This window comes from Balaenoptera borealis (assembly GCF_965194805.1).
Source record: "Balaenoptera borealis genome assembly, chromosome: 2".
Taxonomy (NCBI): domain Eukaryota; kingdom Metazoa; phylum Chordata; class Mammalia; order Artiodactyla; family Balaenopteridae; genus Balaenoptera; species Balaenoptera borealis.
Window position 1 is genome coordinate 181,086,450 of NC_138867.1, and position 12,834 is coordinate 181,099,283.

The 12,834-nt window shown below is 48.0% G+C and overlaps 2 protein-coding genes across 7 annotated transcripts in view; one reads left to right on the top strand and one right to left on the bottom strand.

The window, feature by feature from the left end:
• Positions 1-2,755, bottom strand: part of SAFB (scaffold attachment factor B) — a 34,189-nt gene extending 31,434 nt beyond the window's left edge. For both annotated transcript variants that reach the window (XM_082379218.1, XM_082379217.1), the window contains exon 1: positions 2,432-2,755. In XM_082379218.1, coding sequence (XP_082235344.1) covers positions 2,432-2,620 — 189 coding nt within the window. In that variant the 5' untranslated portion in view covers positions 2,621-2,755. The remainder of the gene's footprint in view (positions 1-2,431) is intronic.
• A 275-nt stretch (positions 2,756-3,030) lies between these two features.
• Positions 3,031-12,834, top strand: part of SAFB2 (scaffold attachment factor B2) — a 61,376-nt gene continuing 51,572 nt past the window's right edge. For 3 of the 5 annotated variants that reach the window (XR_014241209.1, XR_014241210.1, XM_082379215.1), the window contains exons 1-6: positions 3,031-3,322; positions 4,473-4,560; positions 9,084-9,148; positions 9,235-9,438; positions 11,386-11,448; positions 12,316-12,343. Coding sequence is in view for 3 of the 5 variants with exons in the window: in XM_082379215.1 (XP_082235341.1) it covers positions 3,137-3,322; positions 4,473-4,560; positions 9,084-9,148; positions 9,235-9,438; positions 11,386-11,448; positions 12,316-12,343 (634 nt within the window). In the remaining 2 variants the exon portion in view is untranslated. The remainder of the gene's footprint in view (positions 3,323-4,472; positions 4,561-9,083; positions 9,149-9,234; positions 9,439-11,385; positions 11,449-12,315; positions 12,344-12,834) is intronic. The other 2 variants (XM_082379216.1, XM_082379214.1) reach the window with 2 other exon arrangements.

Consider the following 12,834-nt stretch of genomic DNA (forward strand, 5'->3'; position numbering starts at 1 on the left):
AGAGCCTGTCCTTCACTTGAGCAGCCCCCACTTATGCTCTGCACTGTGCCAGGCACCAAAGAGGCACTCAGGAGAAAAAACAACAAGAACAGAAACAACAACAACAAAACAAACAGGACTGAGCGTGTCAATGCTGATATCCATAGACACTAGGCTTCACGTTTAGGTTTTACTGAAAACCCTGTCTTTACCGGACTCTCAAACTCTGTTTAAACCCATTTCAAATGCTGTTTTATTTGTAAACAGTTTCAGAAGTCTCAAAGATTCTGAGGAGTTTCCTAGCTTGGAAAAGTCTAAATTCAGAATGCAGCGTGGAGGCTCCACACTTAACCTGTACCAGGAACAAAGAAACCTCTCCCTTCTCTCTGAAGCCAGAACCAGAAGGAAGAATTGGAGTTATGCCCTGGCATCAAGGAAAGCACAAACATAAAGTCTTTCACTCTCTTCCTGGAGACAGAAGATTCTGGAACACCATCAGGAGAATACAAAAACTACCCCAGACAGAAGGTGTACCAGTTTGCCCCTCAGTGTGTCTCCTCTCGGTGTAGTGTTCACAGGGTCATCCCTAGGGGGGACTGCAGGCTACGAGTCATCCTTACAGGCCTTGCCAAATTACACTTTGTGTTTTGCCTCCACCTTTCCCTCCTTTGCCCTTCTTAAAAAAAAACAACAACTAGATAACGGAAGTATAAGAGAAGAACATCAGTACTTCCAGACTTGCTTGGGCAGGGTAGCAGATGGGTATATATGCTAATGGTATTTATGTATTTTGAGCACATCGCTAAGAAACTGAAAAGAAGGAAAAAGGGATGGGTTTGTCCCCTCAGAGACGTTAGTGATGGAAGATCACACCAGTCTCAACCTCCGCCTGACAGGAATGTTCAATGCCATCCTATCAGCACTGCAGGCTTGTGGACCACCCGGGGGAATAAAGGCTAAAGCCCCCCAATTTGACTTTGTTGACAGGAGGCCCTGTGGCTACCAACAACATGGATCACATGTCCCCGGGTGCCAACCCTCACCCTCCTTGCATCTTCTCCAGGTAAACATCTCGGTGGATGAACCACCTGCCCCATCTGGGTAAAGGAAGTTAGTAACCATAGTGAAAGAAAACAGACTCAAGTTAGAAAGGCCCAACTGACTCAGAGCAAATAACTCACTACTCTCAAGCCTGAGCTTCCTCATCCAGGTAACAGGAAATAATCCTTACTTCCTCTAAACAGCAATTAATAAATAGAACTCTGATCCTCTGTTGTTTGGGAGGCCGCAGGGTGGAGTGAGTGACAAACCGCACTGTCTTGGGGGGTGGGGGATAGGTAACAAGGCTTAGCGATTACACAGGAGAAGTCCCCAGGCAAGAGTCGCTAGGTGGTAAAAAGAAGCCACCGGAACAAGGCAAGCACAGGGGAAGCAGAAGGGCACAAACACTTACTTAACTCCCTGCTTTTCGCACGCATCCCTCAGAATCCTCGAGGCAGGGGGTTAAAACCCCCTGTTTGCAAATACCAAACAGTGGCACAGAGAAAAAAGTGAAACGTGACAGCGGTCGCACCTCGAGCGTTTACATGCGCTAGGCAACACGCCAAGCCCGTTTCATGCCATTTTACTTAATCTTAACGCGAAAATACTATTTTTTTCTTCTACTGGACACAACAAGAAACAGGCCCAGAAGGGATTAAATGTCTTCCACGCTCAAGATCACGCAGATCTGACAGAGCCTTTAGATCCTCCCCAAGTCTGTTTGTTTCATCTCTGATGGTTATTACAAATAGCACTTTTCCCTCCAGGCTAAATCCCCAAGCCCGTACTGGCAAATCCCTAAGCCGTTTCCCCATCCCCCCCCCCCTTTGAGTATTCCCTCGATATGGTTACTTTAAAAATTAACCCCCTATTCAAGGCTTCTGGGCCCTAACGGATCAAGAAGCATCTCTCTTCCCAAAGGACGCCCCCGCGGCCGACACGGGCTCAGAAAATCGGCCGGCCTCGGTTCAAATCCCGACCTCCTCACCCCGGCCGAGTGACCTTGGCCGAGTCCCCTAACCCCGCGGAGGAAGCGAGGATTTCAGGGTTCCGTGTCCCCTTTCAGAGGCCGGGATGCAACCAGCCCAAAAAAGCCCTTCAAAAGCAGGAACTGATGCGGATAACACAAACGCTCGGCCGATGTCACCCGTCACCCCCAGCCTCCCCCGTTCGCGTCGAGATTTCCTTTTTCTTGTTCCCGCCCCGATGCGGCGCTGGGCTTTGAACCTGGGCCCGGCGGGGCTCGAAGCTCCCGCCGGGGCCTGGGAGGAGCCGGGAGAAGCCCGGAGCGCCAGGCCCGGCGCAGGCCGCAAACGGGGCCGGGGGCGGACCCCGAGGCCAGAAGGCCCCCGTCGCGGCCGCGAGGGCCCCCCGACCCACCTCCTGCCCACCCCCAGAGCCCCGGCTCTACCTTTTTAAGCCGCTCCATCAAAACGCTCTTGTTGCCGCTCGAATCCAGGTTCCGTTTCCTCAGCTCCGCCCGCAGATCGATCACCCGCAAGTCGCTGAGGCGCCGCGTTCCGGTCTCCGACGAGGCGGAGCTCAGAGCCGCTGCGCCCGCCGCACCCGAATCGCCTAGGCCTGACAGAGTCTCCGCCATTCCAGGGACCCTGGCTCCGTCGCCCACTTCACAGAAAACCGGGCCGGATTTATCTCAGCTCCCAGCACAAAATGGCGCCGCTTGCGAAGAAACCGCTCCAGCCGCCCCGGCGCGCCTCGCTTCTGCGCAGGCGTACCCGGCGTGGGTTCGACGCTCCCGGTCGCGTCTGCCCATGCGTGGTGAGAGCCTTGGGCGGGAGGTGGGGGGGCGGTGTGTGGGGGGAGAGGGCGATACGCGCAGGCGCGTGTCGTCTCGCCGGCCTCCCGCCGCGAACTGCCGGGACACATGCGTACTGCGGTTACGGCGCCTGCGCGTTGTGGCCAGACACGTGCGGTTGGTTGGCGCGCGAGCTCGCTTGCTGCTAAGAGCCCTGATTCGGGCGGCGCGCATGCGCGGCCGGAAAACGGGGCGGGAAGAAGGGAGTGCGTTTTCCTCTCAGGCGGCGCCATTTTGTGCTCAGAGCAGTTACAGCCGCCGGCGGTGTGTGGAATAAGTGGCGGAGACGGGAAACCCGGGATGGCGGAGACTCTGGCAGGGTCCGGCGACTCGGGTTCTGGCACAGCCGCTGTCGTCTCGGGCGCCTCAGAGATCGGGACGCGGCGGCTCAGCGACTTGCGGGTAATCGATTTGCGGGCGGAGCTGAAGAAGCGGAACCTGGACACGGGCGGCAACAAGAGCGTCCTGATGGAGCGGCTCAAGAAGGTGAGGCGGCCCGGGGCCCCGGGGTGGCGCCTGAGGCCGAGGCATACCCCCGCGCGGGCCTGTCACCGCGACTCCCCGGGACGGGGCGCCCCCGGCCCGCTTGTCTCGTGGCCGACCCCGGCCCGAGCTGTCAGGCCCCGGGGGCCCCGGCTGTGTGACCTTGGCCCGTCACCGCCCCGAGCTGTGCTTTGCCTCCTCCTTTACCTCCCGTCGGTCGCCTCCAGTGCGCTGAAAGCCCGTTTTAGCCGTAGGGTGGCCCCTGGACGCTTCCCGGGGCTGTGTGACCTTGGACAAGTGCCGTCCCCTCCCTGCGTCTCAGTTTCGTCCCCTGCGGAGCGGATGATTGAAGAGCCTTTGAGGTTTTCCAGGAAGGGGATGGCTGTGCTTGTTCTTGCCCCAGGACCTTTGCGCTCACCGTGCCTCCCACCTGGCTGCTCGTCTCCCAGGTCTCCATCTGGCTGGCGCTTTGTTGTCATTTTGGGTCTGTCTGAGACGTCGCCTCCCTGCCCACCCTTCCTAAGTGTTGTTCCACCTCCCTGACTCCCTGTGTCGCACCATCCCCTGTTTCTTGCCCCACCTCGCAGCACTTAACACAGAGTTGGGTACCGGGACTAGGGGGGAGGTGTCACCTCCCTGATGGGAACAGGCTCTTGAGGGTAGGGCCCTTGTGAGTTGAGCGCGGAGTCCCCAAGCACGCGAAAGGCACTGTCGCCTGGAACCACCAACCTGCCCTCTACCCAGGATGTTCAGTGTTCTTCCTCCCCCGAGGTCAAAGGTGGCCTGTCGAACAGCACGCAGCCCTCTCTGCCCATGCCAGACCAAGCGCAGCCTCTCTTGTTTGTTACCTCGTTGACTTAAAGTAGAGGTAGTTTGGAGGTTAGGGACCATTTCGGGACTCGTCACAGACTCTGTGGAGCCCCAGCTCACACATCTCTTTGTCTTTTGGGGTTGGGGGGGGGCCTCTGCAGAGAGAACCAAGTGACGCCGGGTTCTTCCTGTGTCTTTGGGGCTGGCAGCCCAGATACCAGAACCAGAGTCGCTCTTTGCAAGGAAGGGTTTGCGCTTGTTCGCTGGGAAGTTGTTACCTGGGAAGAACAGTGTCTGTCCTGCAGCTCTTAGCCACGTTGTAAAACTTGTCTCTTCCTAATAGGCGGTTAAGGAAGAAGGGCAAGATCCTGATGAAATTGGCATCGCGTTGGAAGCCACAAGCAAGAGGACGACAAAGAAATGCGTTAAAGGTATCCACTTGAACTTGTTGCTGCTTGAGGCCTCTCTGCCTTGAGAGGGCTTCCGTAGAGAACTGGTTGTTTGGCATTCTTCCTGCCCTCCAGGTCGGGAGAGCGGCCCTCATTGTCCTCCATCTAACAGTTAGGCTTGCTTTTCCACCACCTAACGTGTAACGATGTCAGGGTGCTGGGGAGGAGTAAAGAGATTTGTAGGTGCCAGGTAAAATTAAAGTACGTACTGAAAACCTCGCAGCTCTTGTCTTTGGGATTAAAAAAGAACTAGAGTAAGGCACTCTCTGGAAGCTGCCCCAACTGGTCTGAGCAACCAAATGCACCTGCTTGGCTTCCTTCCTAGTTGAAAAAACTACGCCTTAAACCAAGGAAAATGACACCAACCAGAGATCCAACGGAACCCAACTTCTCTGGGGTCCAGAGTAGATTGTCGGAGTATTTGCACCCAGCCCATTTTAACACTGATTTTTTTTAAATTAAGATATAATTTATATATTGTAAAATTCACATATTATTTAAAGCGTATAATGCTGTGCTTTTTAGTATATTTGCAAGGCTTTGCAACCATCACCACTCTCTAACTCTAGAATATTTTCATCACCCCAAGAGGAATCCCCCATGCCCATTAGCAGTCAGTGCCCATGTCCCCCCCCCCCCCGCTCCCCCCTGGCAGTATCTAATTGAGGTTCTGTCTCTAAGGATTTGCCTATTCTGGACATTTCACATAAATAGAATCATATAACATGTGGCTTTTTGTGTCTGGCATCTTTCACTGAGCATAATGTTTTTAAGGTTTATCCATGGTGTAACATATATCAGTGCTCCATTTTTTATGGCTGATAGCACTTATTTTGGGGAGGATTTACTTCCATAAAACTTCGGAACCTCATTAGCTGTCGCTCTCATTATCAGATTTTACTGTGATAAGGACAGTATAATTTGAAACTCCCACGTGACAGGCTTATTTTCTTGAAGGGTGCTGCACAAAAATTCTCACAGCTGTATGTGTCCCATTCATCTAAAGAAGTGCTCAATTCAGGCAATGGGAGACAACTGCTTAGAAAGTAAAAAGAAATGACCTTGTAGTATTTTCAACAACTTCAGTTTGTGTTTTTAAGAGCTTTTTCTAGCAGAACAACTTTTCCAGAACTCATCTAACTGTTTAAATCTTGTGCACGTGTTTTGAAAGGTTAAATTTTTGAGTTAAGTTACATAAGGAATTGAAGTCTAAAACATTGGTGTGTGTTTACTGCTTGTGAAACTGTCCATATTTCAGCTATAAACACTGACCGCCCAAACAAATACAGATCGTGAGGGATGGGTCTGTAGCAGGGAACATACAAATACCTCTTTGTACTTTGCTGTCAAGTTACCAGTGGTCTGAAAGTTTGGTTTTGAATAGTTGACACAAATTAATAATCGTTTAGAACTTTTTTTATGTAGATGCTCATTTAAAACCGTGAGGTTCAAGCCCTACTAATCAAAATGTTCTTGGCCTCTAACGGGGATCTTTGAATCATTAGAAAAACTAAACCTTAGCTGAGTGCTTCAAATATACGTCTGAATGTCTGGGTTAAAGCAAAAGTCAAATCAAAGCTACTTGGAGTCAGCATTTTGTCAGAAAAACCTGGATAATAGTTACTTCCATTGTTGTAAAGAGAGTGTTTGTACCAGTACAGGTAGCTGTTGCTGGGATTTGGGATTTAAAAGGCACTGGTCCCTTCCCCTTCAAGGAAGAAACAGGTGGGTGAGGTCCTGGGGCAGAGGATAGCTCCTGCAAATTGTAGAGCTGGTGTGTCCTTTGGAGGCGTGTGGGCACATGGTTAGTTATATGAAGTGCTAGGTCCTCATGGTGGCCCGGTTGAAATTAGGTCCTCGAGATTAATAGGAATCAACCAGTTGGTTTCCAGAGTCTGCCACAAAGTTGGACTAAATCTGGGAATTCATGAGTAACCACTGCCTTTCAAAAGTGAAAAGTAGCTGAACTTTGTCAGTTTTATTGTAAGTAGGAACAAGGGTCCTTTCCCCAGCTCATCTAAATGCGCAAAATTGCTGAAAACTGGGGGTGCGTTTTGAAAGATTAAAATTTTGAATTAGGTTACGGTTGGGGTTAAAATTTGATTTTCTGGTGTCTGTGCCTGTCTCCTGTCCCGTTCCCCTCCACCCTTCAGGTTTTAGTCAGCCAAGACCAGGCCCTTGGGATTTGGGTGTAGCCTGTCTGCCCAGCATTTGTCTCATTGTCACTCCCACTTAGGGTGCTTTTTGGTGAGGCCTTTTGGGCTGCCTCTCTCCTATTTACATTTTTTGTGGGTACTGCAGGCTACTATTTGAGGCCTAGAAATTGGGTGCAATTATCAAACCTTTTTAAACAGCGTATTTCAAAAGGATATTCAGGGTTTAGATATAATGGGAGGTGGTACAGCTGAGTTTTTGAGTCGCAGCTTTGGAGCAGAATGAAATTCTTGCATCAAATGCAGATAATAAACCTGCTAGCATTGTGGGGAGTATTAAATAATGTGAAGAGCACAGTGCCCAACGTGTAATAAAACTACATTTCTTGAGTAATCATTGATAATAATGGCAAACGAGATACTTAAGTGTAGACATTGCAGTTGGCATCTTTAATCAAAGATTGAGGTTTCTTTAGACTCACAGACAGAGAGAACAGACTTGTGGTTGTAGAGGTGGGGGGAGGTTAGGGGAGGGACGGAATGGGAGTTTGGGGCTAACAGACGCAGTGTATTATATACAGGATGGATCAACAGCAGGCCCTACCGAATAGCACAGGGAACTGTATGCAGTGTCCTGTGATAAACCGTAACAGAAAAGAATACGAAAAAGAAGGTATATGTGTAACTGAATCACTTTGCTGTACAGCAGAAATTAACACATAAATCAACTAAACTTCAATAAAGTAAAGATTGAGGGGTTTTTTTTTTAATTTTAAAATTTTTTATTTATTATTATTTATTTATTATTTATTTTTGGCTGTGTTGGGTCTTCGTTTCTGTGCGAGGGCTTTCTCTAGTTGTGGCGAGCGGGGGCCACTCTTCATCGCGGTGCGCGGGCCTCTCACTGTCGCGGCCTCTCTTGTTGCGGAGCACAGGCTCCAGACGCGCAGGCTCAGCAGTTGTGGCTCACGGGCCTAGTTGCTCTGCGGCATGTGGGATCTTCCCAGACCAGGGCTTGAACCTGCATTGGCAGGCAGACTCTCAACCACTGTGCCACCAGGGAAGCCCCAAGATTGAGGTTTCTTGCGTTTAATTTTCTCTTTTTAAAAAATTATAGAAGTGAAACTGAAAACACTTATCGCTCAGTGTTTTAACCGTGGTTGATGGATTGCCTTAGCCATATCCATCTGTATGTTCTACCACCGCATCTTTACACTTGCGTGTATAAAACATCGACGTGCGTTTTAATAAGAGTATGTGGTAACTTTGTGGACATTTTTCCATTTCATTAAATAGGCTTTAAAGGCATAATTTTTTCTTTTTTAGGTTGCAAAGTGTGTGGTATGCCACAGGGCTTTGCAGACTTGGCACTGTTGGCAGTGTGAACTGAGTGCTTTGTGGTAGGGTGCTGTCCTGTGTGTTAACCGTGTGCTGCACAGCACCCCTGGCCACTGTCCACTACATGCCAGCAGCAGTGCCAGTCATAACACCAGAATGTCTCCAAACATCGCCGCATTACAGCCCACGCCCGCCCTGACTCCCCATACTGGCATCCCACCTTTGAGCATAACGTGCCATAATTTGCTTCCCTTTGGGATATTTAGTCTGTATGCACTCCATAGAATAAGTAACCTTTGTTTTGAATTCCTTGTCAGACATTTTAGTGCACATCCTAAGGGAAATCCCAGGATAAAGGTATGTACATTTTTAAGGCTGTTGTTACGTAGGGAGCCCAAAGATTTTACTTCCTTTCTGAGTCTAGAAGTTTCCACTCTCCTTCCCTTCCAGCCCCATTGAGAATACCTAACATAACTCTCAATAGTCCCTTTGCGTTCACAGAACCCAGGGTGAAAATCGACTTTATGGTAGCCTTTGCTCTTTTGCCTTGAGCAAAAAAAAGTTCCTGGGCTGAAGAAAGACAGAAGGCAGGGGGCCTGCTTACAGTGGGTGGAGTGAAGGGGAGCCAGCAGGTCCGTCATTGGGCTCGCTCTCTTAGGTTGCAGTTCTTTGGGTGCCATATGGACGTTACATTTTTTAATTTACTCATTGGGAAATACCTATGTTTATCCTTTGCTCATTTTTCTTTAGGGATGTTAGTCTTAGTTTGGGGTGGTTTTGAAATCTTTTGAAGCTTTTGGATATTTTGTGCAAAGTCAAAATACTTTGATAATATTACAGAAATCCTAGATTTTTATGTTGCAGTTGAGACAGAACTATACATGATAGAAGAACAGGCACATTTAGCTTCCCTGTAACATGTTCTCACCAAGATTGAGCTGTGTCATCCTGCATAAACTAATTATGAGGCCAGAACCTGAATGTTGTCTGATTGAACAATTATTCTGTAATTAGGACAAAAAATGGAGGAGGAAGGCACAGAAGACAATGGCCTGGAAGAAGATTCCAGAGACGGGCAGGTATGTGGCATCACAAGCCGAGATGGCGGCAGGAGCTCCGCATTCTGGTCCACCTGGTCGCTGACACCTTTCGTTCCTCATTACAGGAGGACATGGAAGCAAGTTTGGAGAGTTTGCAGAATATTGACATGATGGACGTTAATGTGTTAGAAGAAACCGAAGTCGAGAATAGCAGTGCTCCAGACTTTGGGGAGGATGGCGCTGACAGCATTCTCGAGTCCCTATGCGAGAGCAAAGACTACGTGGCCGTGCAGCTGAGGGAGCTCCCAGCTCAGTTCACAGGACACTCTGTAGGTAACGCAGATGCAGTACAGCGTGCTGCAGCCCTGGGGCTCCTCGCTGCTTTTGTGCTCTTTGTCAGAGCCAGAACACGCAGCTAAATCACCAGTCACCATAAACAAACACTTAATTCGGTGTCTAAACCTTGGGGTAAATTATATCCGTTTAAATTCCACATAGGTCAGATGTTAATTAACAGATAACTTTTCTGTATTGTTGGAGGATATTTTTATAATTGGGTAGGAGACACTTTTTTTAGCATAAGTTATAAAATGAAAGGTTGACACTGTTGATAAAAAGTATGTTCCTTAAAAAGAAAAAAGGTTTAAAAAAACTATAGAAGGGTAAGAAAAAAACAGTTCATAATCTCACCATCCAGATAATCCTGTTGATATTTTAAAGACATATTCCATGTATAAATTTAGACAGTTATATTAAAAGATGTGAAATACAGTGAAGAAAAATATTTGTCCCCCCAGAAGAACCCCTCCAATTAAGGAATCCACTATTAACTTCTTGTGTATAAGGGAGGGCTTTAATTCTGTTGCCGGTGTCGCTTTCCCAGCTTCTCACTTGTCGTCTGTTGGCATAGAGCTCTCTGGTAGCCCTCCTAGAACTGATTGCCAGTTTAATCTCACCACCTTGGCGTGCCCAGCCATCTTAGTTTGGTTTTATTTAAGGCATTCTAGCTTTAAATTGGAAGAAAATGTGCCCTTGTAGGACTGAACTTTAAACCTTAAAGGTCAAAAGTCACAAATTTCATGTTACCACCACAGCTCGGCCTAGGCTAGCAGTGAGCTTTGGTTTGTCCTCTCAGTGAGATCCTGTTGTGTGTGACTTATTTCCATAGCATGGACTTGGCTTCTAACTTCTTGGTTAAGGGAAACATCCAAACCTAGAAAAAGAAAAAAGTATGTGGGGAGGAGTATTTTTATATTTCACTTAAAAAGTTAAAAGGTTTTCTAACTTAATAACCTTTAAGATACCAGTTTTTTTTTTGTATAGTAGATAATAAAAAGAGAGAACAGTCAAGTTAAATGTTTGTTTTATACGAAGTACTCTAGAAGAAAGTGCCCAGTTATTGTTACTTTATCTTTTTTTTTTTTTTTTTTTTTTTTTTTTTTGGCCAAGCTGCGTGGTTTGCAGGATCTTAGTTCCCTGACCAGGGATCAAACCTGTGCCCTTGGCACTGAAAGTGTGGAGTCCTAACCACTGGACTGCCAGGGAATTCCCTATTGTTATTTGAAAAGCATTGCTACCAAGTGAAATCAGAGGAGTGCAAAGTTCATTTTCCTTTTGAGTTCAGCTTTGGAAATTCTGCAGCTGGGTGGTGTATGCTGACCACCAGTGTGTGGAAACTGCCTGGGAAATGAATTTGCTCGTTCATTCATTTGGCCAGTGTGGACAGAGCGCCAGCCCTCTGTGAGCCTCTGTCAGAGATGCTGGTGCCACCTAGTCCCGGAGTGGGCATGGGGGCTGGGAGGCAGGTGATAAACTGAATACTGTAGGTCCCCCCCTTTACCCATGGATTTGCTTTCTGAGGTTTCAGTTACCCACAGTCAACCGGGTCTAAAAATATTAAATGAAGTAAACAGTTCCTAAGTTTTCAATCACATACCGTTCTGAGTAGCGTGATGAAACCTTGCGCCATCCTGCCGGGACGAGAATCATCCCTTTGTCCAGTTATCCATGCTATATACGTTACCTGCCTGCCAGTATAGGAAAAAACACAGTGTATATGGGGTCTGGCGCTGGCTGAAGTTTTAGACATCCATTGGGGCTTTGGGAGCATATCCCCTGTGGGTAAGAGGGGCCGCTGTGATCCAGCAGTGGGCTTGCAGATGGCGGTAGGCATTGTGCAGGAAATAGACGTGTAGGTGGCCTGGAAACTGGTGAGGTGTAGGCCTTGGCATTCATAATTCTGTCTCCACAAAGTAGTCTTGCATTTTGTCTTTCAGGTAGATGGGGAGGGCTTCGAGAACACTTTGGATGCTTCATCGTTGGACTTCAAAGTGCCTCCGGTAGGTTACTACCTGGTTCTGTGGCTGGAAAGCTGACGTGAGTGGTTAATTTTCCATGGTGGAAAAGAGTGTGGGTGTGGGTGTGTGAAAAATTCATTGAGCATCGGTCCTGAGCTGGGTGCTGGGGATAAGAGGTTGAGCCAAATTGTCAGTGTCAGGGTTTGCAGCCTAGTGGGCGTGGTGTTTATGACCAGTGAGTGTAACTAGAAGGTAGACGTTTGGGTGATTGAGTTACAGAACCATGAGAGGGCTTCCCAGAGGAAGTCCTTTGTGTTCAAATTGAGGTCTGACAGGCCAGTCGAGGTAGCCAGGTGAAGGGGAAGAAGACTCTGGGGCAGGAGGGGGTGGTGCGTTGTAGGGATGGAGAATGCAGGGCGGAGGTGGGGCTGCAGAGACAGGTGGGCCTGACTGCCAGAGTCCAGGAGCCTTTGTCTTCCGTCCAGGGGGAGTTAGGGAGAGGTGTTCAGCAGGGTGGAGAAAGGCTTTCGTTGACACATTTCAGTTATAAAGAACAGTTCTGTGTTGGGAGAAATATTTTTCTAAAATCCCGTGTGATGTGTAAAGCAGCGGCCATCTGTGTGACCTCTGCCTGGACCATGGGAGTCATTGCCAGCTGCAGAGCCCAACTCCAAGGGGGGAATGGGACGGGCTAATATTACTGCTACCTGTCTGCTTTTGCTGGGGAGAAACCAACACAGTGAGCTTGTCATTGAATTATTGTAGAACGGAATACTTTGTTTTGAGTGGAGAAACTTGTTTGGAACCAGCATTTATTCATACTTTATTGAAAGCTGTATCTGCTAGGGGAATCTGTCCAATTTTTAAAGTGCTTTGTGGATTTTCTTTGTCTTTCCTTCTTTTCAATAGGATATTGAAGAACCTCTATTGGAGCCAGGTACTGATAAGAGAGACACAACAGTTATGGTTTGAAAGTTTTCCCACTGTTATTTTTTAAGCTGTTTGTATACTTTAAGTTGTTTATGGTGTTGTAAATTATTTTAATGGTGGACAATCCAGATCGTACAAGGATCAGAGATTGGAAACCCATTCATATCACCAGATCTGTGGAAGTACCGTTCTGGTTTGTGGAGGTCAAATACATTTGGTGAGATGCAGTGATTACTTTCATCTCTCTAACCACGTACAGTGGCATTTAAGTAATTCCCCCCAACCCCATGATTCTTCCATGTGTTTCTACACATGAAACAGATCTTGTGATATTTGCTGCAGTCATTTTGATTAATGCAGTTAAGGCAGGATAAAGCAGTGGTCAGGGCACTTATAGCCTGAGAAGTGACTGGATTCCAGAAGAGGAAACAGTTTCTTCATGAAAATTTCCAACGTGTTGTTCCCCTTCTGGACTGCGTTTATCTCCTGCCGGCGGAA